General features: G+C 40.6%; 1 protein-coding gene across 2 annotated transcripts; it reads left to right on the forward strand.

Moving 5' to 3' along the window:
* The first annotated feature begins 4633 nt into the window (after positions 1-4633).
* tasor2 (transcription activation suppressor family member 2) lies at positions 4634-25042 on the forward strand. Of its 2 annotated transcripts, XM_083974318.1 has the most exons (22): positions 4634-5635; positions 5938-6086; positions 6247-6342; positions 6433-6505; positions 9933-10024; positions 10540-10677; positions 10957-11090; positions 11213-11229; positions 11555-11654; positions 11753-11847; positions 11999-12105; positions 13753-13825; positions 13946-14014; positions 14144-16300; positions 16680-17421; positions 17576-18029; positions 18531-22016; positions 22431-22547; positions 22637-22790; positions 22901-23006; positions 23916-24097; positions 24331-25042. In XM_083974318.1, the coding sequence occupies exons 1-22, from the start codon at positions 5602-5604 to the stop codon at positions 24426-24428; spliced, it is 8673 nt and encodes a 2890-aa protein (XP_083830444.1). In that variant the 5' UTR covers positions 4634-5601; the 3' UTR covers positions 24429-25042. The 2 variants fall into 2 exon arrangements, with proteins under 2 accessions (XP_083830444.1, XP_083830445.1); XM_083974319.1 differs by lacking the exons at positions 13753-13825; positions 13946-14014; positions 14144-16300; ... (6 more) ...; positions 23916-24097; positions 24331-25042 and having other exon boundaries at positions 11794-11847; positions 11999-12106.

A 25042-nucleotide genomic window follows, 5' to 3' on the forward strand; every position in this document is an offset into this window, starting at 1 on the left:
ATTAAGTCTTATGTCAATGTCACAGTCACAGTCAGGGCCGTAGCCAGGATTTTTGAAATACCGAGGTCATAGTCGTGGTGCGCGGGGGGGTGGCGTCAGAAATTTGGGGCAATTTTATATTAAAAAGGCTTCAATCTGGTGCACTTTGACGGATAAAAACTACACACATCATATTAGATTAATGCCATTTTTTATGATATTATCATCACTAGTGATCATCCAGAGAAGACCCAACTTCACTGAATTCTGATGAGAACACACCACCTATTACAAACAGGAGACTAGCTCCTCACACTCGTAGCAGCCACAGAGTAGCAAAAATATTATATTATAAAGTTTAATTCCAGCTCGAAAAAAAAAAGTCTGAAATGCAATGTGATGGTCCTGGTTGTTAACATAAAGATGAACACGTTTCTAGGGTGAAGTGTGCACTCTTTTTTTACCATAGCTATAGCCTACTATTTTTGGGTGACTTCCTTCTGGAGCGTCAGCTGTGTTCCTCACTTTGAAACAGGCCCAGGAAGTTTGTTTGCTTTTCCTTATAGTTACCACAAACATACATCTGACTGCTCCTTGTTGCAGCAAATTTTGGTTTGTGTTATAATTGGTTATTCACGTTGTTTAGCTATGTAGTATTTCACATTTCTATGCATATTTTTTATTAGTAAAATATTGGTGTCAAACTTCATTTCGGTTGTATGGTCTTCTTTGAATGGGAAAATATGAAGAGGTCTAGGTGAAATCAAAATGAGCCAAAAACAGTTGTATTTGGATGGAGTGAATATTATGACACAGGCTATTAGTGAAATATAGCCTAATTAGTTTTCCAAAGGTCAAATTCCACCTGGACATACGTATCTCTGATAATAAAACAGCTGCAAAATTGCTCAGGTTCATTTTTTTAGCATCTACTTTTACACAGTTAGCCTACACATTACTTATTCATTTGCCTGATATCCCATGATTCAAAGGTAGATTTTACTCTAATGTGATTTTTGTTAGTATTCTTACTAGGCAGAGATGAAAAATTTACATTTTCTACTGTAGCCTACTCCAGACATGTCTGTAGTAATCTCACCGGTCTTAGCTTTCTTTAAATAAATAAATAAATAAAAAAGACTGAAATAAAACTAATGGTTGCCTAAACTTTACACCGTATGCTCTTTGTTAAATCTGTCCAACATTTTTTAGAAACAATTTCACAGTCTTTGTTTGTGAAATATTTGTGCTTGTGCACCACATATGCTCACATCTTGTGCATCTCCTGGGGGCTAAGCCCCCCCTGTCCTTAAAACTTAGTGACGCCCCTGTCTGTAAACATAAAATTTATCATGTCACTGTGCTTTTCACATAAAGTTGATGGAAGAATGGACAGTGCAGATGCCCCCTCAGTATAGTATCTGCAGGAAAGAGGTCTCTCTCCCCCACTTAGCTCAACTAGTGCATAGTGCAGGACACAGACAGTAAACGGCGCTGAATTGACGCTATTAAACAGCTGTTTTCTCCGCATACATGAGGTTCCGTCCCGAAATAATACAGCGCTTCAAGTGCACATGTACGAAACTTTTACAGTGTAACAACTGGTTGGAAAAAGCAGTTTATCTAGAGCCAACTCACTCAGTAGCCTTCTCCTCCATGCACACAGGCTCCGCGGCGCGCTGTATCACTCGCTTTTTCCGAATGAATCGCCTTTTTTCCCGCGACCAGTAAACAAACACCAGCGTAGGCTACGTGAGGGCGTCAATAAACAAGAGCATTATAGGCCTACCGGAATTGTTTGGACAAGAGAGGAGTCACTCAGTCACCTTCCATCTGTCCTCCCTAATACTTTGCACTTTTTTTTTTTTTTTTTCATTCATTAGGCCGAAAAAAATACCGAGGTCATGACCTCGGTGTCCTCAATGGTAGCTACGGCCTTGGTCACAGTCGTGCACAAACTCACTAATAGGAAAATGTTCAGATTAAATTCTCAGTAAAGAGCTAGTGTCTGGCCTGAGGCAGTAGGGCGCATGACGTCTGTCCGACTACCCATTTCTCCGACCATACATTTCTTTATTTTTGCGTCCATTAGTCCGCCCTCCCATTTCTCCGACTTAAGTAGCCCTAATCCCTTAACCTTACCCTAAACCTAACCTTAACACTGTAGAATGGGTAGTCGGAGAAATGAGCCGTCGGACTTGTGGGCAGTCGGACTGATGTATGCTCCCCGAGGCAGTATTGCTCTGGAACAGCAAAGCATCAACCTTTTCACAACAGGTTAAGGCCTCGTCCAGGCGAATACGCGGCTTCACCAAATCCGATCTTTTTCTTAATCGTTTTGAAAAAAATCTCCGTAAACACGGCATCGTTTTCAGAAATATCTGCGTCCACACGATCACCTGAAAACGACCCAAAACGCTGTAGTACCTACATACTGCAGGCGTGTGTGTGTGGAGCGTGTGTGGCGCTGCCACACATAAACACTTAAAACAGCTGAAGAAGACGGGAAGTCCCCGCTGTAATTCAATAGGAGAAGTCCCTCGCTGTATTCAAACTCAGACATGGGATTAAATGTTGACATGGAGTCGTGTCAGAGTAAATATTACGATCAGTGATGATTAAACAGACGTGATTCAGCTGCAGCGTCTGAGCGACGCGACGTTAGTCGGCCGTTGTTGTTGTTACGTGCATAGACTGTCAGTGTGCAGCTGCTGCAGCGGTGTGTGTGTGTGTGTGTGTCTCAGGTTACAGGTAGGGCGGCGGGGGGCATGACATCATCGTTTCAGAAAAAATCCGTATTGGCCGTCCAGACGGATACGCTGGGGCGGCGTTTTCAAATTTTCCCACTCTGGGACCCGTTTTCAAAAAATACCGTTTTCACCCCCTGAAAATGCCGGATTCGTGTGGACGCGAGGCCAATCCGACAAAGTATTTATCCGGATTCGAAAAAAACGGATTCGTCTGGACGGGGCCTAAGATGAGTACCGTAAATTCCGGACTATTAAGCGCACCTGAATATAAGCCGCACCAGCTAAATTTTAAAAGAAAATAGATTTTGTACATATATAAGGCGCACTTCAATATAAGCCGCAGGTTTTTCATGTTGTAACATGAGATGTTTACACAGAAAGACAGTGCACGGAAGATGTGGAACTATGCAAGTCTGCTCGCTTTTCAGCTGTTTCAGTTACGCTGCTCTTAGCCATGTGCATTTGTTGACAACGAAGCCGTCGAAAAATCAATACGGAGCGGTGGATAACGTTACATAACATACGATGTTACGGCGGGTGTGTTTGTGTAGTCTTAACCGTCATGAACAAAACATTACAAGCATTACTTGTTACGGAGCGCGTTTGTGTCGCGGGGTGCAGAGACGAGAGCTGGGACACGGGGCAGCAGCTGTAGTGATGTTGCAAGGTTGGTTTTCAGCCGTGAGATGCCAGGTGAAGACAGAGAGCCTCCGTTCTCACTCGTAACAAGTCACTACTCCGGAGCTTTTTAATTAAGGTAAACATGTAGCATAGCCACGGGAGAAATCCTGCTTAGTTCCTCTTGCTTTTTTTTTTCAAACTGTGCCTGAATGGCAGCAACACGACAGTAACATGCCTGGTTAGACAATAAAACACTGCACCCAAACTCAAAACCATAGACTGTAAAAAGAATGGACGTAGCGTCCGTGACGTCACCCATTGGTTTGGGGGAGTCTGTTTTGTGCCGCTACTACGGGGGTTTGAGCCGCGCCATGTTGGATTCTACTTGCCATATTTGGAGCGGTGCGGCCGTTGGCCGGCCGAGAGCCCGCCCACTGGCCTCGTAGCAGCGGTCGCCGGACCTGTCACTCAACGGTTCTGCTCCCTAATTGGCCAGAACTTTAAACCTAATAATAGTAAAACGGTAGAGTTTAAAAAAAATTCACCCCCCTCAGAGTGTGTGCGGGGGTAGAAACTATCGATTGAGACCAAAAAAATAAAATGTACCAGGCTGTAAATATGTTTTTTTAAGCTGTAAAATCGGCTATTTTAACATGGGGCTCAATTGGAGTTGCTCCCTTCTGGAGCCAGCCCCCAGCGACAGCCGGGGGGATTGCAGCTTTTTGAATGCGGAAGTGAGCTTCACTTCTCAGACCGACAACTGCCCCCTTGCTCAAAACTAGTGTCTTCTTCGGTCATAATCTTTCCCCACATGTCTGTCTCACTTGCGCTTCCTGCTAGAGCGCCCCCCGGAGGCCGTTGGCCAGTAAAAATCTATAAATTAGCCGCATCTTTGTATAAGGCGCAGGGTTCAAAGCCTGTGAAAAAAGTAGCGGCTTATAGTCCGAAAATTACGGTAATCTCGCAACCCACTTTTTTTGTGCTGCAGTAAAAAAGCCATCGGCGCTAATTCCCCTTTACTCGAGTGGCCCTAATTCCTCTACATTTAGTAACTTTATCCATTATTAGTTCAATACTTGGTTGATAATACTTTGTTTTTGTTTAGATTTAATTTTATATTGCTACATACTTGCTTATAAATGTTGTGCAGGAGTAATAGTCGAACAATCCCACAATGCTGTGAGTATATCAATGAAAAACTGTCAGATGATACGAAATTATGATCTAAAATCTCACTTAATAGTTATTGAGTAAATATCTCATAGGGAGAAATGTATAGGCGATGAGAGCTCAGAGACTCAACCATGACCACTAGCCAGGAAGCTAAACCACATAGAAGTGGTACTGGTTACTTTGGGGTTTATTTGGCACTGCTGAGATCCATGTCAAAAATATTCTTGAAGCTTTTTCATTTGCATTTAACAACATACTTTTAAAAACACGTATGTGACTGGAATAATGTCAGATACAGGTTTATTCCATGGATGTATAGATCCATGGCTCACATGTATAAAACCTGGGGCCCATAGTTGCTGCATTTATATTAGTAGCTACAGTAAAAACAGTCCAGTGAGAGGCTGAACGTCATGTAACTGATCCCAACTTCCTCATACAGCCCCATTTAACCACGCCGAGTTGCGAAATACACTGCGTAAACCCTCAAAACCGGACACAGGATTCACATGCTTGGATAAAAAAAAAAAGCGCTCGTTTGACAGCGTCCGACCGTTTATCATTATCAATCGTAGCTACATTTTTCGATGGAAAAGGGAAGCAGACACGAGAAGTGAAAACCGCAGGCTCAAACTAGGCTCGTCATAGCTTTAACAACTGCCTCAACACCACCGCCACAGTTTGGTGTAGACTTTCAAGATGGATGCTGTCCCCTCGATAGGTTTCTGTTTCTTTTTCGATCCGGATCGGGCATGCACAGACCACCGAGGCATGGAAACACGCTGGAGACAGAGTATCTTTGACTAAGAAACGGATTTGTTACTGGTGAAGCGACAGAGTTAGATTGAAGCGTTTATATCGGCTCCTAGACGTTTGGACTGTCGTCTATTTTTTAACTTCCTGGTTGTCGCATTAATATGTCTGTCGAAACTGCGGCGAAAGCTCGAGTGACTTTGAGAGGATTTTTGGACACCAGATACATTGGACATTGTAAATCCACTGTGATGTTTAAAACTAGAGACAACCATTTCCTACGAAGGGCAAAAGGAGAGCGTCAGATTTCGTAGAGACTTCAGCAATGGAAAGTGAAAATGGTGGTGCCTCGCGTAAAGGTGACGAGTCTTCTTCCCCTTCCCGTAACTTTAATTTAGGGCAGAAATGTGGTTTGGACATTTTATTCCGACACTTGCAACCACCACCGTGTAGATATATTGTTGTTTGTGAGCCGACAGAAAATGACGAGTGGTGTGTGAGTGTGTCTGTGTGTGTGTGTGTGTGTGCTGTGTCCCCCAGGACAAATAGTCCTAGTCTTGTGAAACTTTTTTTCATAGGCTAAAAAAAAAAAACTATGTTCTCTATTTTCACCATGTCGCTTGTGTGGTATGCTCATGTCAGTGTTTTTGTCCACTTTTAGGTTTTGTAGTGCCTGTTTCAGACACTTCTGACCTCTTTCAAAACAATATTTTGGCTCAACTTCAAAGTGCGTATTTGTATGAGGAGTCAAAGCAGTGTTTCAAATACAAGTCCGCTGTCCTGGTCCAGAACACAGCTCTGGAAAAAAAGGTCTGTATCTCAGAGAACTTTTGCCCCACAGAGTAATGCGAGCATGGAAACACAACTTATCCTAAATTCAGTGAAAGGAGCTCAACAAAGGCCACTGTATTTGATAGCTCTTCATTGTGTTGATTTTTTTGTTTTGTTTTTTTAAAATCTTTGGCTTCAGTACAACGACTTCCGAGCAAAGAAAAGAGAAGCAGGATATTCCGAGGAGGATTTGAAAGAAACCTATGGATTTTTACTGTTCGACGATGTGAACAAGGTACAGACAAGAAACACTGCCACACCTGAGAATACATGTGACAACAAATCCTAAGGTCATGCTGATATTGTTATTTTTACATGTTCAAAGGCCCAAGCACTTGGGGAAACTGGTGTCTGCACAGGAAATGATGCATGTACGACTCTGGGAGATCCATGGAAGGGTAAATTATTTATGACTTGTTTTACTCCCTTAAACAGTCACTATATCTATCGGTGGTGAACACACCTGAAGTGTGTATGCTAGGGCTGTGCAATGCACAAGAGGTCTTATTTCTAGGCAGAAAACACCCGTTTTGGATTTGCATGTAATTGCGCTAACATATAACTCATTAAGCCATTTTTATAGTAATTAACAAAGTTATTACCTTGATGGTCATATCCAGGATATTGTCCATAGCAAGCACACTGTCTGTAGTGAAATAATCTTGTGCAGAGATAGAGTAAAGAATCATCCTTGTTGAGGGCCTGCTGCTCCTCTGCATTTGAAAGTGAAAGCAAGCTAAATAGCTCTATGAATGTATAGAAATGAAAGTGGAAGACTGCTGTGAAACAGAAAGTGTAATTTGTTAAATTCAGGATGTGAGGGGTGTTGGGGGAAGGACAGCAGCATTTTTTTTAACAGCATTTTATTGTCTGTTTAACTTCATTCTGTTACACTGATGAAATGCAACTGTTACATATGCATTTGCTTATTTATCTGCATATTTCGCCTTATAACATTAAGTTAGAAAAGTGCCTTAACTAAGATTTTCTGTATGTGTTTTTTACCAGCACTAGGCTGTGATAAGAGTAGGAGATATAAGGTGTAACTGGCTGGTCAAAGTCCTTTATTTTTCAGTGGATGGTACTATGAAATCACCCTGACGTGGAACACAAAAAAAAGAGACCGTGTCACATGTGATTTAATGTAGTCTTGTTGCATGAGGATAATCTAGTGTTAACATCAGTTCCTCTCTCGATCTGTTTTAGTTTCTGTACAGAGTACATGTTTTAATTAGCAGACCTTATTTAAAGGGACATTGTGTAACTTCTCCTGTTATCTATTCACGAAAATCGATTATTTGGTTCAAAAGTATGTTTTTCATTAATCAGTAATCCCCCCCATCAACAAACTGAAGTGTTCCGGTTAGCTCTGAATTAGCCTTTCATATCATTCATATCTACATGGAGCGGGTAAGCTCGGTGCTGGCTGCCATGTGGTGTCGCCATGTTTTTACGTTCAGTGGCAGCGTGATGGTAGGAAACCACGGAAACTCAGCGGAGACACCGGAGCTGTCGGCTCAGGTCGAGGTGGCGTCTGTGAAAAGTCACCACGGTAACGCAGTGAGGAGGAATGGAGCGTTACACTGATGCTGCATTCACCTGCAGTCGGGCAGACGGCCGTCGGTAACAAACCAGATGTCATTGTCATTGATCAGTGTATTGTCGGTTTATACATTGTATATGCCTGTTCCCATTAAAAAAGGAAAAAAAACTAAACAAAAAAAACCAGATGTCATTTTAGTCACAGAAGTCGAGAGAAAGCCGGTAAAACGTGGGTCAGGTAAACAATACAACATTGTCATGACAACATATTGTGTATTGTTTTGCCTTGTGCTGACGAACGACTTGTTTACATAGAGGCTTGTTTATGCCGTTACATGCAGCGGCTGTCGTCTGTCTGCCGTCTGCCCAATTTCACGTGAATGCAGCGTGAAAAATACGATTGAGTTGCTTGCGACATACAACCGCAACGCTAGATGTTAGTAATTCCTACACAATGTACCTTTAAAGAGGAACTATGCAAGTCTGGTCGCTTTTCCGCTGTTTTGCTAACCCTTCGCCTGGCCATTTGCATTTGTACACAATGAAGTCGGCGAACAATCAATAGATGGAGTGGTGGATAATGTTATATAACATATATGAAGTTTGTGTAGTCTTAACTGTCATAAACAAAAGATTGCAGGTTACGGAGCTCGTTTGTGTCGCTGTGTGCGGTGACACCAGGGCGGCGGCCAAGTACTACAGTTAGTACATTTACATGCACAGCTTAATCGAGCAATGCTCAAAATTAGATTTTGGCGTCTAATCAGACTTCTGTCCTTGTCCCACTTTACATGCAACTGAGAAAATCGAATAACTGACGGGAACGTGTCCTCCTCCTCAACACCAGGTGGCGATGATGCGTCGGGTTCATATGGCCCGTTTTCTGGTTGACCTATTAGCCAGGCGGCAGACAGGGCATTTTTGAACAACAGCAAGAGGGTTAATCGTACAGCTTTGTTCATCTTGTACGTAATGTGCGCGTTACTTATTGTGCAGATAAGATGCACGCTATCCCTTGTGGTCATGGTGATTTCGAGAGGCAGACAAGAAAGCCGGAACGCTACAGCAGTAGTTTCTGCGACCGGCTTGGAGCATGCGCACATGCGTTGTCCAGTTAAACTCCAATTAAGGCGTATAGGCCTAAATGCCAGAGAAAGTCGATTTCCAATCGCATTACCTGGGTGTCTTAATCGGAGTTGGAGAATTCCAATATTAGTCGGACTAAAGCGTTTACATGCACTCAGTTGTCCAGTTATAGTTGGATTAAGGCAAAAAATTTGTTTTTCTCAAGTGTCATGTAAACGTACTGACTGATGTTGCAACAATGTTGGTTTTCAGCCATGAGACGCCAGGTGGAAGGCAGAGAGCTTCCATTCTCACTCGTATCAAGTCACAAGTCATGTAGTTAACTATCACAATTACTCCAGAGCTTAGTTAGGGTAAAAATGTAGCATAGCCATGTGAAAAATCCTGCATAGTTTCTCTTTAATACCTTCACCTACCAAACACATGGATTCCTAATTTTCTTTACAGATTAATGAGGCTTTTGTCGGGTTATACTGTCATTATATTACCGTATATGTTTTTGGTAACTTTCCTCACTTTGACAGTAGACTGCATGTGAGGAAGAACAAAAAACCCACCTAACTTGCTAAACCAGTTATTGGCTGTTTCTTTTACCTGCTCCATTCAGACTTGTATTGTGTTGTTTTCGGTGAGTGAGAGAGCTCTACTGAAAGTCAGTCTTCTTCAGAACTGGCTCCTAAAGGGCACTGTGTTGTAAGACATGTTCAGGCCCATAACAGTGACCAATCGATATGCAAGTGTACAACCCACATCCTTCCACTGGCTGAAGCCATCTGCTGTCAGTCAAGCAAACAGGGCCCCAAATGTTCCTCTTTTTAAGCCTGATTAAAAAAAAAAGATCAGTAACAGTGTACATTAGACAAAGTGAAAGTAACTCAGTTCTAAAATTAACGAGAATTATTAAACTTCAGCCATATTGTAGAACATAATGGAACATTGTTGTGAGTTCATGCAGGCACAGTGGGTGAGGCCATTCAGATAACTGATAGCTGTTTGGTGTGTCCTTGACAGCTGTTAAACATCTCTCAGGGTGTGGTTGAGCTGGAGGAGTGGCAGTTGTGTGGAAATCTACTACAAAGCTTTGCGTTAAACATTGTAGTTTTTTAATGATGTCTGCAAATCTTAATATGTCACTCTCTTCCTGTTTTTAAGTTCTACCTGGATATTTGATAATGAAAGTTCTGCATGTTCACACAGGTGTTTACATATCAATGTACTCCGACTGTTTGGATCTGAATCGCTGGTATCATGGGAAATCTGGATACATTGCCATCATAAGGCTGACAAAGGTATTGAAAATGGAAATTATGGGAAAAAAAAGTTTTATGGAGAGAAGTGGCCATCGCCTTAAAGGGACAACGAGGAGTTTCTATTTGGTTATAAAAAAGTCTCACATTAATGTGGATGAATCTACGCTACCCACACTTGTTAATGGGCCCATTTTCGATAAATATATCGTTTTGTCTCTATCGTTATTTTGTTATTATAAGTGGTGGCGGAAATGCTGGTCGAGCCGACCAGCGTTTCTTTACTTTCGGTTTCGTGGTGAGTCATGAGAATAACGCCGCCGAATCGCCGTTTATGGTCGGAACTACGACGGTATGTGATCGTCGAACCTCTGACTTTAATTCTTGATGAATGAAAACACGATTCTGTCTTGCACCGGTCAAAGAATTTCACGGTGCGCGCAGAGGCTCATAAATGTAGTGTGAAAACGCTTTGCTTTTCCAAAACTCCTCGTTGTCCCTTTAAAAGATATTATTTTATGAATATAACCGTTGTCCCATTGTATGGTTACCACCAGGGGAGAGTCAAAGAGGTTTTAGAGAACTACACCCAGAATTTCACGGCACCCACTGAGGGGTTTGACTGCCATGTGTCAGAACAGCTGCCGTCAGTGTCAGCCCAAACCAGCTCCTTTCTTGCTTTTGAGAGAACCCAGGTGAGAGAAAGCATGTGCTATGCCATCAACAATTTTAATTTGTAGATGTGCTTAGTTTTGCGAATTCATGTCATTGTAGCAACAACAACTTCATGCAACTAATTGTACTGTATCAGTCCTCGGATGTTGTTGTAGTCAGTGACATTATGTTTCTTTCTTATCTGACTGTGTGTAAGTGCATCAGTTCATATATTGTTGTGCACCTTAGTACATGACTGCATGATAAGAAGGAAAAATTAATGTCAGGCAGCTCACGTGCCTTTTGTTTTGGTCTTACAGTATTACATGTACGAGCTGTTAAGTGATGGAAGCAAATCAACGGCTCAGTCTCCCAGTGCTGCCTGTCCTTTCGCTATTGTATCATTTTCATATACAGACACCAAAGCAACACTTGCAGCACAACAGGAGACAAGGTAATGTGACACATTAACAACACATACTCCTGGCCCTGATAATTATTATGTAGTATATTCCTGATCTAATACCATTTAATACACTAAGTTATATTAATTGTTTCCAATTTTTTTCTTTTCAGTGAGGAGAAAAAACAGGGTAAGTAATGCGAAGGAAACACATCAGGGTTTTTCCCATAAAGCTTCCTGTCACAAAGACGTACAGTGGCACTGTCACAAGGTTCAGTATTCTGCAGTTCAGTCACAGATTCAGCCCACCGTTGTCACTTTTTGAATAACATGTAGTGAAACATACCACATAGTTGTGTAAGGACATCTATGAAGCTTAAAATGAAATTCATACTATTTCATTTCACAACTGTACCTCATGGGTACTAAACCTTTAATTAACACACAAGAACTTTAATGAATACAATACGCAATGAACTTTTTAATAGTCGTTGTATTTGATGATTTTATTTCAGTTTATCATTACCTTCCCTGGAGGGGTCAGCTTCAAATAGGCGCCCAGCTCTACAATGTTGCTCTGAGGTCTGCAGGAGGTGCCTTGATTCCTGCAAAACTGTGAGTTAACGGTGCACAAAATACACTTTGTTCTTTGTTGACTTAGATCACGTAGTTTTATAAGCTAGTTATATTCTTTATCTTTGTTTCTTTTACAGTCCTACAGTAGTCAAAGTTGACAGAGCCATTTCCATGTCAGATCTCATGCAGCTGCTGCCGAGGTCTGTCTTTGAAAACTACTTCTCGGGTGAAGGTATGTTTTCAGATGTCAGACAAGAATATCCTTGTCATCCAAGAGTTAAACTATAAACAAATGTTTCAACATAATTCCTGTATTTGGTGGACGTAGAAATGTATAGGAACAAGTTTGGGTATATGTATTTATCTATTTTGCTGTCTTTTAGTCTTTCAGGATGGCTTATACTGCAGTCTGTGTGAGCTGATTTCTTCTGAGGCTGAAGAAACCAAATCACTCTCTCTTCTTCTGCAGCAAATCAAGGAGAAAGATCTTGTAAGTGTATTTATTACTCTGTCCATTAAAGATCAAAAATGATAATCATGATGAACCGAAAGACCAATGTGGTGTTTTATAACTGTGTTATCAGTTTGGTTGTGATGAACCTAAAATACCCAGTTTACACTGATATGGTACAGATAGCCAAGCAAACACTTCTTACCCATTTTTTTTTTACAACGGTAACCAGCAGAAGTAATGTATTTTATCAAACAATTCAACAATTTAACTGACAATAGACAGTAAATGTTGATTGCACAATTTAGCTATCAATAGGTTTCCTCAGGAAACATAAATGGCTGTTGATGGTACAATTGGGGTAATTGAATCTACCCAGCAGAGAGAAAGTTAGCCCTGGACTTATCCACTAGGACCAACTTAATGGATTTTTGGATGAATTTAACAGTAGAGCCAGTTCTATAATTGGGATTTTCAGTTCCTTACTGATTGATTGAGTGATAGAGCTAAGTGATCATAGTTCCACCATTGGTTAGCCGTATGCCATAAGTTTCCCCATTGGCAGCTATCAAAGTGAACTGGCACAAACAGTCTCTTATCAGGAGGCATTTATTGTGCAGTTATTGCAGTGTTGGCAACAGAGCATTTTTGGCACTAGAGTCAGAGATTTGATTTTCAAAAGAGCACGTAGACACAAATCTAGCAAATTTTGGACCAACCTTGGTGCGAGTTACCATTTATGCCCCCTTTGCATTCATTCTGTACAGTAAATGGGAGAGGCAGAGCAGTACTTTGTTACTTTATTGCAATCTTAATGGACAGAGATTCAATAATTTTTGCAAGCTTGTTCCATTGTCTCACAACAGTATGCACATGAAAATGCTTCATTGGGAATCCAGCTGTATTAAAATATGGTATGTGTGAGCATAGACAGTAGGAGAGAGGCAAACGGATGAAAAACTGGAACTGGCTGACGCCAGACAGAATGCAAATGCAAGTCGATGATGTCAGCACTCCAACAACACCGTATGTGGTTCAGTTACATACAAGGTTCTTGCCTAATCTTCTTCACACGGTAAAACAAGTGTTGGCCTCCCAGTTTTTCACCCAGTAGTTTCTATGGCCAGTCTGACTATGGAGAGAGCTCCAGAGCTTCATTAGGTTCAAAACCAATATTCACTTGGTATTATTTCTACTAGACCATTAATGAAGAATGCCTACTTATTTACTCTGCATTTGTTATAGCACCAAGATTAGACTTGTTCAGATTGACATTCTTATGGTTGCTTCTTGTCATGGATGGTAGGCAAGCTGATGGTGGTAGCCATATTGCCAACAGTAAAGCTAGCAAGAGGAAAGAAACAATTCGTCATATTCTAAATCACAAAAAATAAATTTCCTGCCAGTTACCATTCTAATGAGCAATAGTGAAACATAGTATAGTCCCTTTTAGGACTGTGGTGCCAATATTGATTACACTGGGAAACAGTGGGGTGGGGGGTCGCTTTAATTGAGGGGTAATTACTTTTCACTTATTACTTATGAATTACTTTTCTGTCAATTCAGGTCCAATACTTTAGAGCAGTTGATCTCCTTTTTATATAATTAGCACTGCATATAGCGTAAGGTGGGTTTGACTTGATAAGTAATGTTAAAAAAATCTACCTCAAACCCATTTTCGCACAGGCTTTCCCTGTTCCGCTGAATGATGGTGGTTTTCTTATCCTGTTGAATTCCTCCCATTTCCTCACATATGATGGTAAGATATAAAAACAATGACAGCATATGATATTATCAGTCTCATGACAAAATTGCCACAACTATATGTTTTGTAAACAACCACAATTCAGCTTTACCAACATAACTTTGTTTCTTATAGACACCAGCAATTCGAGTGAGGTCCTGCAAGGCATGTTTGTTTTTCCAGTCTCCCGGGCTATATACAGAGGTAAAGTTGGCATGCATTTGCTAGTTTCATTCAATCTTTCTCACATGCCATAAATTAACAGGAAACTGTCTTTCAGTGACACTTGTAGTAGAAGAGATAAAACAAATATCATTTTTTGATTTATCACAGGTACAAAATCTGAACAGAGGAAAGCAACTATGTCATCTGAAATTCTGCGGGTTCTCCCAGTTCTAAGTTATGCATTGGGGGAAGCTGAGAAGAAGCCATTCGACCCAAGTGAAGAACTCTGTGAAGTGTTGGTGCAGCATATGCAGAGTTATGCAGCATTAATAAATCCTGGGTTGGAATTAAGTCCCTCAAGGGATGTAAGCATTTTTCCAGATCAGTATGATGTGCCTGAGGCACACAAAAACCTCTACTCATCTCCCGAGTGGACTGACAGGGCATGGACGGGCTTTAAGTCTTACCTGAGCAAACCGGTCTCCTTTCAAATACCAGTGTCCAAGTCTTCAGAAATTCTGGCAGCTGGGCAAGAAGAGCGAAGAGAAGACCTTGATGATGATGTCTACATCTGTCTGTCATCTCCTGAGGAGGCACCAGCCAATCAGGTTGACATGGGGTCAGAGGACCAGCCAGCTGACCAGAAATGTACAGTAAATGTTGAGACATCTGGAGACAGTGGTGTAACAAGGACTGAAGCACAGGTTGACTTCACAGCTGTGCCTCATAGTGTTGCAGCAGATGAATCGCTGGCTGGAGATGCAACCAAAGACAATGAACCATATGACCTGTCTGCACCAGTCAAAACTGATAACATGGGGACAGAAAATCTCCTTACTCCCCCTAGATCAGAAGACCTTTCTGCAGAGCTGATTGTCAGCATCACCTCAGCAGAGCAAACTCTTGCTAATGAGAGTTTAAATGTGATCAGTACTGTGTCAGCAACAAAGGAAAATGACTTTCAGCTTTCTAGTTTTTCGGCAGGTAAATTGCAATCAGCAGGAGCAAATGCTGTGCATAATGAGACTGTCAGAACAAAAAATAAAGACTGCCCCGGTGTCACCAATATTGCAAAAACAAAAGGACTGAAACTACGAAGGGGACGTTCCATAGGTTTGAAAAAGGAATCTAAAGACAGTGTTGAGACTCTTAATTCACAAACTGTCAAAGTGGATATCTCCAAGAGTCGGAAGGACGATCAGGTGAAGGAATCATCAGGGGACTTAGAGCTGAATAATCCTTTGAAAGTTGATCGGAGAAAATTACCAAGGCGAAAACGCATATTTGGAAAATTATCATCTAGAAATAAGAAAGTGAGATCTACTGTTGGTTTAGCAGTAGCCAATGAGAAAAAATCAGCTCCTGGGCAGCAGAGCATGAAGGACAACATTTTAATGGAACTTGAAGTTTTTCCCTTTAGAAAGAAAATTGAGCGCTGGGACTTGAAACCGGTTGTTAGTGTCTGCGGGAGAATTTTAGTTCCTTTTGGCACTGTAGATATTGCTGCTCAGATAAAGAATTTAAAAGATAAATCTCAGTGTGCAAGTGGTCAACAGCATCTTGAAAAAACGTTGGATGATGCCTCTGTGAATACTCCTGACAAAGTAGAAATGCAGCAACACATGACCACTGCTCCAGAGACAGCAGTGGATGAAACAGAGGCCACAACATCCAAGGATAAAGGGAGCCATCTTCAAAATGATGTGGGCAGTCATACTAATACTGTCCATAAACCTCAGAGACAATCAGACAATGATCCTTTGCCTTTGAATCCAGAGAGTATTGAGCATTCTTCAGACACTCCCCCCTCAGAAACAGTTAAAGAAAAGCACACTGACAGCTCCTCCCCCGGAAAGAGTGCATCAAAGGGAGAATTTCTGTTGAGTAAACTAAAATCAGTTCTTTTAAGGGGGAAAAGAAAATCAGATTCCCCTGTGCCAGAGAAAACATCTACAGATACTGCCCAGAGCACCGGGCCTTGTCTCAAGAAGGGCAAAGACTCTGACATTGAGGCTTTGAAGAGTAATAATGAAATTGTCCAGGACACAAATGTGGGTGTGAAGGAAGTTTCAAAGATGCAATCGGTAGATATTCTTTTTGCATATGCCCTAGGCCTGACCCCTATAGAGAGACCAGATAAGTCACAGAAAAGTGAGGGGCAGGATTCTCAACAAAGGAAAGATTCATCTGAGACACAAGAACAAACCATTCTGGTCAAACCACCGCAAATCATACATAAGCCTCCATCAATCTTCCCAAGAGGTGGAAGGATAAAAACACTCAAGAAGCATCAAGGCCTTTCAGCAGAACATATTAAAAAGAAATGTAAGTCGTATTTCAAAAATAATTGTAATTCATTTCTCTCTATTATTGAATAAATCCCTGCTAATATTGTGCATGACATTAAAACTGATTACCCTTTTCTTGGCTGTTTCCTTTGCAACTTTCCTCAGCATGCTTTCATTGCACTCTGTTCAGTGTTTGCTAATTCTTAGCTCTTTGCTTGCTTTGTGCAGCATTTTTGCCAGTACTATCCATCTGAACCCAAAGATGGCTTAACAAATGAATTACTTTGAACAATCAGATAGTTAACATGCTAGTTACGAGTTCCTGAGTAATGTATTGGTATATTTCAAATGCTTTCAATGTGCTACTTTTTTATCTTCATGCAATTTCTCTCTTCTCCTCTGTTTTGTCTCCACAGGGTGGTTGCATTTTCAAAGCCCAGCTTGTATTTCCACTGACAAACTCAGAAACAAAGAATGTACTAGGGATAATTCTGTCAGGAAGACTGTTAAGGAAAAAATGAACAGTGCTTGCACATCTACAGATGCTTTGAACTTACTTGCTGACTTGGCCCTCAGTGCCAATAATGACCAGGCCCCACCACAACCAGACCCAGCACTTGAAACAACTCCTGAGACAAGTTTGAAGAAGTGTGGCCTTACAAAAGATGTTGCCATTGCTGAACAAGAGTCAGTTCTTCATGCTCTGCTTAGACAGCCTGCAGCTAGACTCATTCAGCTTTTTGAGTCTCCTTCACCAAGTGGAAGTGAATTGGTTGATTTAATAACTAAAGAACATGCTTACTCATTGCCCCCATCTTCTCCTCTGCTGTTGGGTTTGCCAGGTACACCCTTCCAGGTATCCCCTTTAAGTGGTTCCACTAGACTGCTGCACCCTCAACAGCAGTTGTATGGCGATGGCATACAAACACTACACCCCTCTGTTTGTCAGGATGACAGGGGTGAACGAAACCACAGGACTCCTGGAAACCTGAAAAAACATGTGGTGCACAGGAGAAAATTCAGTTACTCCCGCACCTTTGTTAACACAGGTTCATCTGTCCAAGTCACAAGGCAATGGAAGGAGAACTATGACTTTAATCAAGACAGCAAGTTTTCAAGTGACACAAAAGACAGAGCTATCGTACGAGCCTTACATGGGTACGTATATTGTGTTTATTTGCAGAAAAAAACGTTTATTTTAATATAATATCAATGCTTCACTTGTATCTAGTTGACACGTCACCAATATGCAGTAACATTGATCAGATGAGGTTATTTCACTACAAGCTGCTCATTTTTGTATCCTTTCTAGCCCATGGGATTTTTCCATTCAAGACACCACTGAAGAACTACGGCTCATTGTCCACATGTGGATAGGTCTATTTTATAGCCGGTCAACACCAAGATTTTTCCATGTGGACTCAAACTTTGCATGTTCAAAAGAGGGTGATTCTGCGGGAACATCTAGTGAAATGGAAGCAGCAGCACCAGCTCAGCCTGAGCTCAAAGGAACTTCATTTGATCCTTCCCCAAGTGTAGCTGGCACTCAAGACCCCTCAATTTCAGAAGCTTTGGACCTCAGTAAAAAAGTTAACTCTGTCATGGACCAACGACCTGCAATTTTGGACTTGTCACTGAGAAACTCCAGCTCAGAGATCCACAGTTCAGATCCAGAAGTCAACAAACAAGAGACTTCTGTGTCTGGCGAACAGACAGAGGCAACTGAAACATCCAGCGCACTCATGTCACCTATGGGACAACAGGAGGTAAGCACATTTCATGTTGAATTCTTAAGTTACTGTCCTGATTATCAGATGTTTCTGCAGGATATAATGATCTAACTGCCAGTTTTTGGTGTGTGTGTGTGTGTCATGTAATATGGTAAGGCTAAGGCCTCCAGTCACTGGCATAACTAACCTTTCATGCTATAGAGACCTACTGAAGGGGGTAGAATTATGTGAAAGGAATAACCTGCTGTTTTCCAGTAGGGAAACACAAAGACACCAACAAAACGGTTAGGACCTTAATTTAGAGGACTCTTTCATTCTCCAAGGACTACAGACACATCAGTATTGACATTGGATTTATGAATATCCTTACACCCACAAGGCTGTGCTGTTCTCATTACATTTCCAGTTTCAGCAACTAATGTTTTGTTGGACCCGGAACTTGGATTGGATTGGATTGTACTTTATTGTCCCGAATGAAAGAGCAACAGTGTTTATAACGTGTAATTCTCATATTGTCTCTGCTCTTTCTTTTTCCAGTCTGACAAGACATTGGTACCCTCTGCAGAGAGTATTAATGAATTGAAAAGTGGCAAAAGCATCAATGGAAATGAGAGAATTTGCAGTCCTTTGCAAAAAGCTGGTTGCCTGCTTTACACTGATGTACCATCTTTTCAAGCAGATGAGAAGAGACAACAAGAAGTGACAGAGAATGTTCAGACTACCTCAGGAATTGACGATATGTCAAATGGATGCAACAAAGTGAAAACCTCCATTAAGAAAATTGAACATGCTGAAATTAGAGACAAGTGCTTGGTTCAAAAACATGTAACTTATTCATCTGAATCCATCAGAGACAAAGCGGGAGAGCCAAACAGAGAAGCAGATGAGGTGGTTGATATAGAAGAGAATGAAGAAACTGAATCCAAGGAAAACCTGAAAGTGAAAGAAAACCCATGCCAGGAAGAAAGCATGGAACCTTCTTCAAAAGTGATTGATACAGGTGATGATTCTACCAGAAAAGATCCAGGCGCCATCTGCAGTGGAAATGGTTTTGAAAATGAGAAGCACTTATCAGGGGAGGATGCTCAAGCAGTCTCACTAAGGCAGGCTGAACATGTTAATGAACATATGGACTCTTGTACAGAATATGAAGACAGTGTGATCGCAGCTGATTACTTTGGAAAAGAAAATGGACTTGATGAGAAAGACAGAAACATTTCAGCTGTGGCAGTTGACAGGGATTCAAGTGAACAACAGATATCTATGACGTGTGAAAGCCATGATTCAGTAAAGAAGGATTGCACTACAGATTGTAGTGCAACAGATTGTAGTGCAATCCAACCACCATCTGACAAGCAGTCATCTCAAGCAAACAATGAAGCGGATGCCTGCCATGATTTGCAGCTGAGAGAGCTGCCTGTAAAAGGCAGTGCACTGGCAGATGAACATGCTGTTCCAGATAAAGCTCCTAACACTCAATCTGAAATGGAGGTTGCTTCCAATCAACCTGCATTAGAGGAAAATTCAAAGTTATGTTCAACAGATAAGGCCCATTGTCAGATAGCAACATTGCCCATGTCTGATGAGAAGACTTGTTCATTAGATGGATCTTGTCTAGCTGGATCTGTTCCTCAGACCAAAGACAATTCGGAAACAGGAAGCCAAAACACTGTAACAGCAGTCCTCAATTTTGGTCCAAGTAGAGGTGAAACAGAATCAAGTGTAGGAAAGGAAAAGGATGAGAATACATTTCCAGAGGAACCACATCCTCACCATTCATCTCAGATTGAGGTACTGAAAAAACGTGTAGCAGAAGATGCATTGGCTAAAGAAACCAATCCCAAATTGAACGCAACAAATACAGCATTGGAAAAAAGTCTCAGAGGAGTTGAAATTCCATTTATTGGATTGGACATTTCAGTAGAGGAAATGGTAGAACCACAAATACCAATCCAACAAAGCAAAATTGAAGAAGCTGCTCAAGCAAAGGAAGAAATACCATTAATCACAGAAACTCTGCCTTCAGCCTTGCCCATAGAGGTATGTCATGCATCTGAAATGCACAGTAAAAAGGAAGGACTTCCTGTTGGTAAAATATCACTTCTTGGCATGAATGAAACCACCGACCCAGATGTCTTGGGAAGTGAGTCTGATGACAGGTGCCCTACGCCAACTTTGGATGAGAGGCCATATGAGTGTATACCAGGTTCTGGCCCCAGGAGCAATACTTCTGCTGTTAGTGGTGAAACCTGCAAAAATGTTTCTCAAAAGTGCTTAAGCAGAAGCTCAACTCCTATAATGGATGAGATGTATCCTGAACAAAAGCATCATCAGTCTACAGTTAACGGTGATCCCAACCCTCAATATGGTCTTCATCCTGATCTTGAACTAAGAACTTTACGAGTTCTACAAAGTATAGACAAATACCTCTCTGAATCAAAACAGACTGACAAATCCAGCCAAATTCAAACAGCTGGCAAGAAAAACCATCATGCTCAACTCCCTAACCTTAGCAGCAAGCACATCTCCACTGGTTCAGTCCGTCAAGACAAGAAGAAAAGCAATTCAAATCCCATGGTGGTGTCAGCCTCTACATCACAGCAACTGCACAAAGAATCTTCAGATCACTTGCTTGTGTCACCATTCAAGAGTAAATTAGAGGAAGTACTTGGTGTGAAGTTGCAGCTTAAGAACTCAGACTCACCACTTACACAACAGTGTTTTGAAAGAACAGATGAGTTACAGGAAACCTCTAAAGGACAAGATTATTGTCATTCTTACACATCTATTTCATCCACTGAGTGTCTGCAAACCATTGCTCCCAGTGTTGGCCAAGACAGGTATAAAACAACGCCTCAGTCCAGTTTAAATCATGAACCCCGCTCTTACAGTCAGCGTCCTGTCATGGCTGTAAAACCATCTAAGAGTGATGAAAGTCAAGTATATTCCAGCTCCGAAGATGGTCAAAATGAATATCCTTCCCCAAATAAATATAAAACACACACCACATGCACTACTATGACCTTGGAGAAGACAGAATGCCTCAAGGGAATTTCTTGGCTCAATGATGAGCCAAGTCTGTCTGATGTTATTGACAGTACAGCTAACTTGGATGAAGCCAAATCAGCACTTCTAGATGCTGCAAATCAGTGCCAAGGAAAGGACATCAAGATTCCACCCTCATCATCTCTATCCATGCAGTCATTTGAATCGGAGAAAAGTGACGGACACCAAAGTGAGATTGATCAGAGGGACCGCTCAGAAGCATCAACATCATTTGGGGATCACAAAGATAATAACACAGTAGATGACAATATCATTGTAGGACCCCAAAGCTCGATCACATGTACAATCTTTAACACAAGTAGGAAGAGACCATATTCTTTTCTGGAGGAGGTTTCTCAGAGGTGCCTTCAAGATGATATCACTCAGGTGTCAATGGAACAGGAGTGCCTTATCTTCTCAGATAAAATGAAACAGCTTTTGAAACGGAGTAAGAGAGGACCTATCAGCCAACAGGACTCCAAAGAGAAACTGACATTATCTTGCTCTAGTCCTGTGACTGTGCACTTTTCCAGTCTAGAAGAGCAGGAGGACTCGATGGAACGCTCGGATTCACCATCAATTGTTGGACAAAAAATCACGGTTGATGTGTCCGACAGGAAAGGCAAGGTACACCCAACAGAGGGAGATCCTCAAAAAGTGTCTCCAGCAACAGGCAACATGAAGGATCATGCTGGAGTTTCTGGTGTGACTGCAGCATGCTCTGGGTTGTATGAAGCGATGATGGATGACGTTTGCGCTGTCAAAAAGGTCCCATCCAGACCTAAGCATTACAGAACAGAAAAAGGTTACAAAAAGACTGAACCAAGTAACCATTTTGACTTCTGTGATCAAATGAAGAGAGAGATGGATGAGAGCTTTCGAAATAACCTCAACTCAGTTGTGAAGAAATTGTGTAGAACAAAGTACAGATTCTACATATTAATGACATCAGACGATGCCCTCTTTGAGAAAACGAAGGTAAGACAAGTTTTCAGTTAACTTCAAATGTTTTTTTGTTTTTTTTTACTACAAACTGTTTTTCAGGGATCTACTGTTGATGGACCTCCTGAAACCACTGAAGTGATATGCTACTCAAATTGCACACATGTCAGAGTAATATTTGTTCCCTGAACAAATAGGTGTCATTCACAAGTGGTTATTTACTCATTAATAGAGATTGTAGGTTGTGGCCCACTTGGATTTATTGCAAGGAAACACATTTGTTGGACTTGTCTGTGCTTTTTCATTGTATTATTTGTCATGATCTGGCGCTGGATTCGTGCACACCTCAACTTTCCAACATTTCCAACATTTTTTTTGTTTTTTAGTTAAAGCAGTGTAAGGCTTACATGTAAAAATGGCTTTTAGTAACTTCTCCTTTATTTTCGAAAGACGCAATTAGAGGCAGAGGGCCACACTGCTGTACAGCCATCTGAGTTCTTCCTCAGTAGCTCTCCACCCCTACTCATCATCCTCAGGAATGAAGACATCGCAGAGCACATTTGTGAGGTAACAGATCAGCTGCTGTTTAAAAAAAAAAAAAAAAGTCTTTATCAATCGTTATCATGAATTAATGGCTCTTTTCTCTGTTATCTCAGGTCCCACATTTGCTGGAGCTGAAGCAGTCACCTGGTGTGCAGTTTGCTGGAATTGATGAACCAGATGATGTTGTGAATCTCACCCATCAGGAGCTCTTCATGCGGGGTGGTTTCATAATGTTTGACAGAGCAGCACTGGAGCTCCTCAGCATCTGTACGTGTATTTTTCTTGTGTGCTCTCTTGATATGTAACTGTATATCTACAAATTCATTCGAGTTTAAATGTTATTAATGATCTTAACTTTGTGATATATATTTTTTTAGCTGACATGAAAAGGTTCTCAGAAATCTTGCAAGAGTTAAGCAGAGCAGGAAAATGGAAATGGATGCTACACTACAGAGACAGTCGCCGTCTGAAAGAAAATGCAAGGTATGAGTCAGCTACAAGAGCAACTAGTTTCTCACATCAAGACCGACAATGGTGTGAAAGTTTTCACTGGAAATTTGAGTGTTTTAACTTTTCCAAAAGATCAAACACATGATGCTGCAGAAGACAATATGTCTCACTAAATCAATAAAGAAGGTAACACAACAAAACAAATCCCTGCACACAAAGGGAGACAAACCAATGAACTGAGAGGAAGAAAATGGGCAAAATCTATGAATAAAATGCCACATAACATTTTCATTACAAAAATTGTCAGAAAATGTACTTAACATGTAACAGTTTTCTACTTTAAAAATTAGAGTAAACCATAAATGTTTACCTTGTAGCAATTAGTTCTTCAAGTTAGAGATTTAGAAGATGCAATGCTTCTCATTCAGAAAAATCAGTATTTGTCTGACACTCATTGACAGAGAACAATGCTTATTGTGTCTATATAGTAGGATACATCCTTTGGTCGGAGAGACTTGTCTCAATAATCACATTCAGGAGCTACCTGTTAACCAAAAGGAAGAGCAGTAAAACAGTCATATCTTAAGTTTCATTTCATTTTTATTTGTTCCATGCATGGACATTTTCAATTCATACATTATGACAAAATCATGATAGATTATAATTCACACATTCCATGCATGGAAAGGAGCAAGATGAAGAAAAATAATAAAAATAAGTATATGCAGACCTATATTTTTCAAGTCTGGTGCATGATAATACATGTGATGAACAATGTTTTTACATACATATGTCACTTTTTTTTTTTTTTCCCCTGATTTATAGTTTGACATAATTTAGCAAAAAGACTGGCTGTCCACTTCTCAAAACCTGGTCTCTTATAAATGAATAATAAAAATGATGTGCTTGTCTGAGTATTGTTTTTTCTCCATTCATATGCAGGTTGAGTGCAGAGGCAAAAGAGAAGAGGAATTTTTTAAATGTTTGTCAGGAAGCTGGAATACTGGAGGTCTTGCCTTACCATGAGTGTGACCTCATGTCAAGAGATCAACCTGACTATCTCACATGTTTGGTCCGCCTGCAGGTCCAGAATATCTCTGCCCGGTATCCTATTTTTATAACTGGTGAGACCCTAATGCTCTAATATATTTATCTTGACATTTAGCAAGTCATAGGACTTTGTGATTTATTTATTTGAAGGTTTTATTTACAAGGTTTTATACATATCTCTAATATTATATGAAGGGCAAATAAAACAAAACTAACCATGTCAATACATAGCCTATAGCAAAAACCTGTGTTTTGGTTCTCTTGTCATACGAAAGTACGTATAATGTTTTTGTTTTTGTTCTGACAGAGACGACACCAGGCGGAGCATTTGGAAAAAATGGAATTTTAACAATGACTGTGAACTCATTCATGATAAATTCTCCAATTGAAACATTTACTGTCTGACCAGTCGGAGTCAGAGGGAAAACACAGCAGCTCACATCAACAACTCACTGGATGTGAGGAAAAACAATACTAACCATACTACACCTATTGTTTTACTTATAATCATAATTTATTATGTTCTTCATTTGTAAATCCTTTATCATTCAGTTTGTAGATAGTGACTATAATGCCTACTGGTATGCACTGTACATACTGTATTCATTTTTGTATTGCATTTTTTGCTGTAAATTGTAAACTTGTTAAATATTGTGATTTTTATGTGATACATTTTTCGTGTTTAGCTGATAATTCTGACTTTATATAACTGCCGCACAATCATTACTATTGTTTGTTTGATGATGACGACTGTGGTCAAAAGACAAAGATTTTTTTTATTTTAAACTTTGTTGCAGTGTTTTTTCATGCTCTTGCAACAAAGCTAAATTGTATTACATATTTAAATTTATTGTTATACACTATTGAGGTTTCTGACAGTGATTATTACCATAATTAAACATTACTACTTAATGCCGAATGTTTAATTTTGTAGGCATAATTCTGTGCAGCATACCTGAAAATAAAGATGTCTTACAGTATCTAGCATCATAGGAATCAGTGCTGGATGAAGGATCTGT

The sequence above is a fragment of the Trachurus trachurus genome (assembly GCF_905171665.1).
Source record: "Trachurus trachurus genome assembly, chromosome: 6".
Classification (NCBI taxonomy): Eukaryota; Metazoa; Chordata; class Actinopteri; order Carangiformes; family Carangidae; genus Trachurus; species Trachurus trachurus.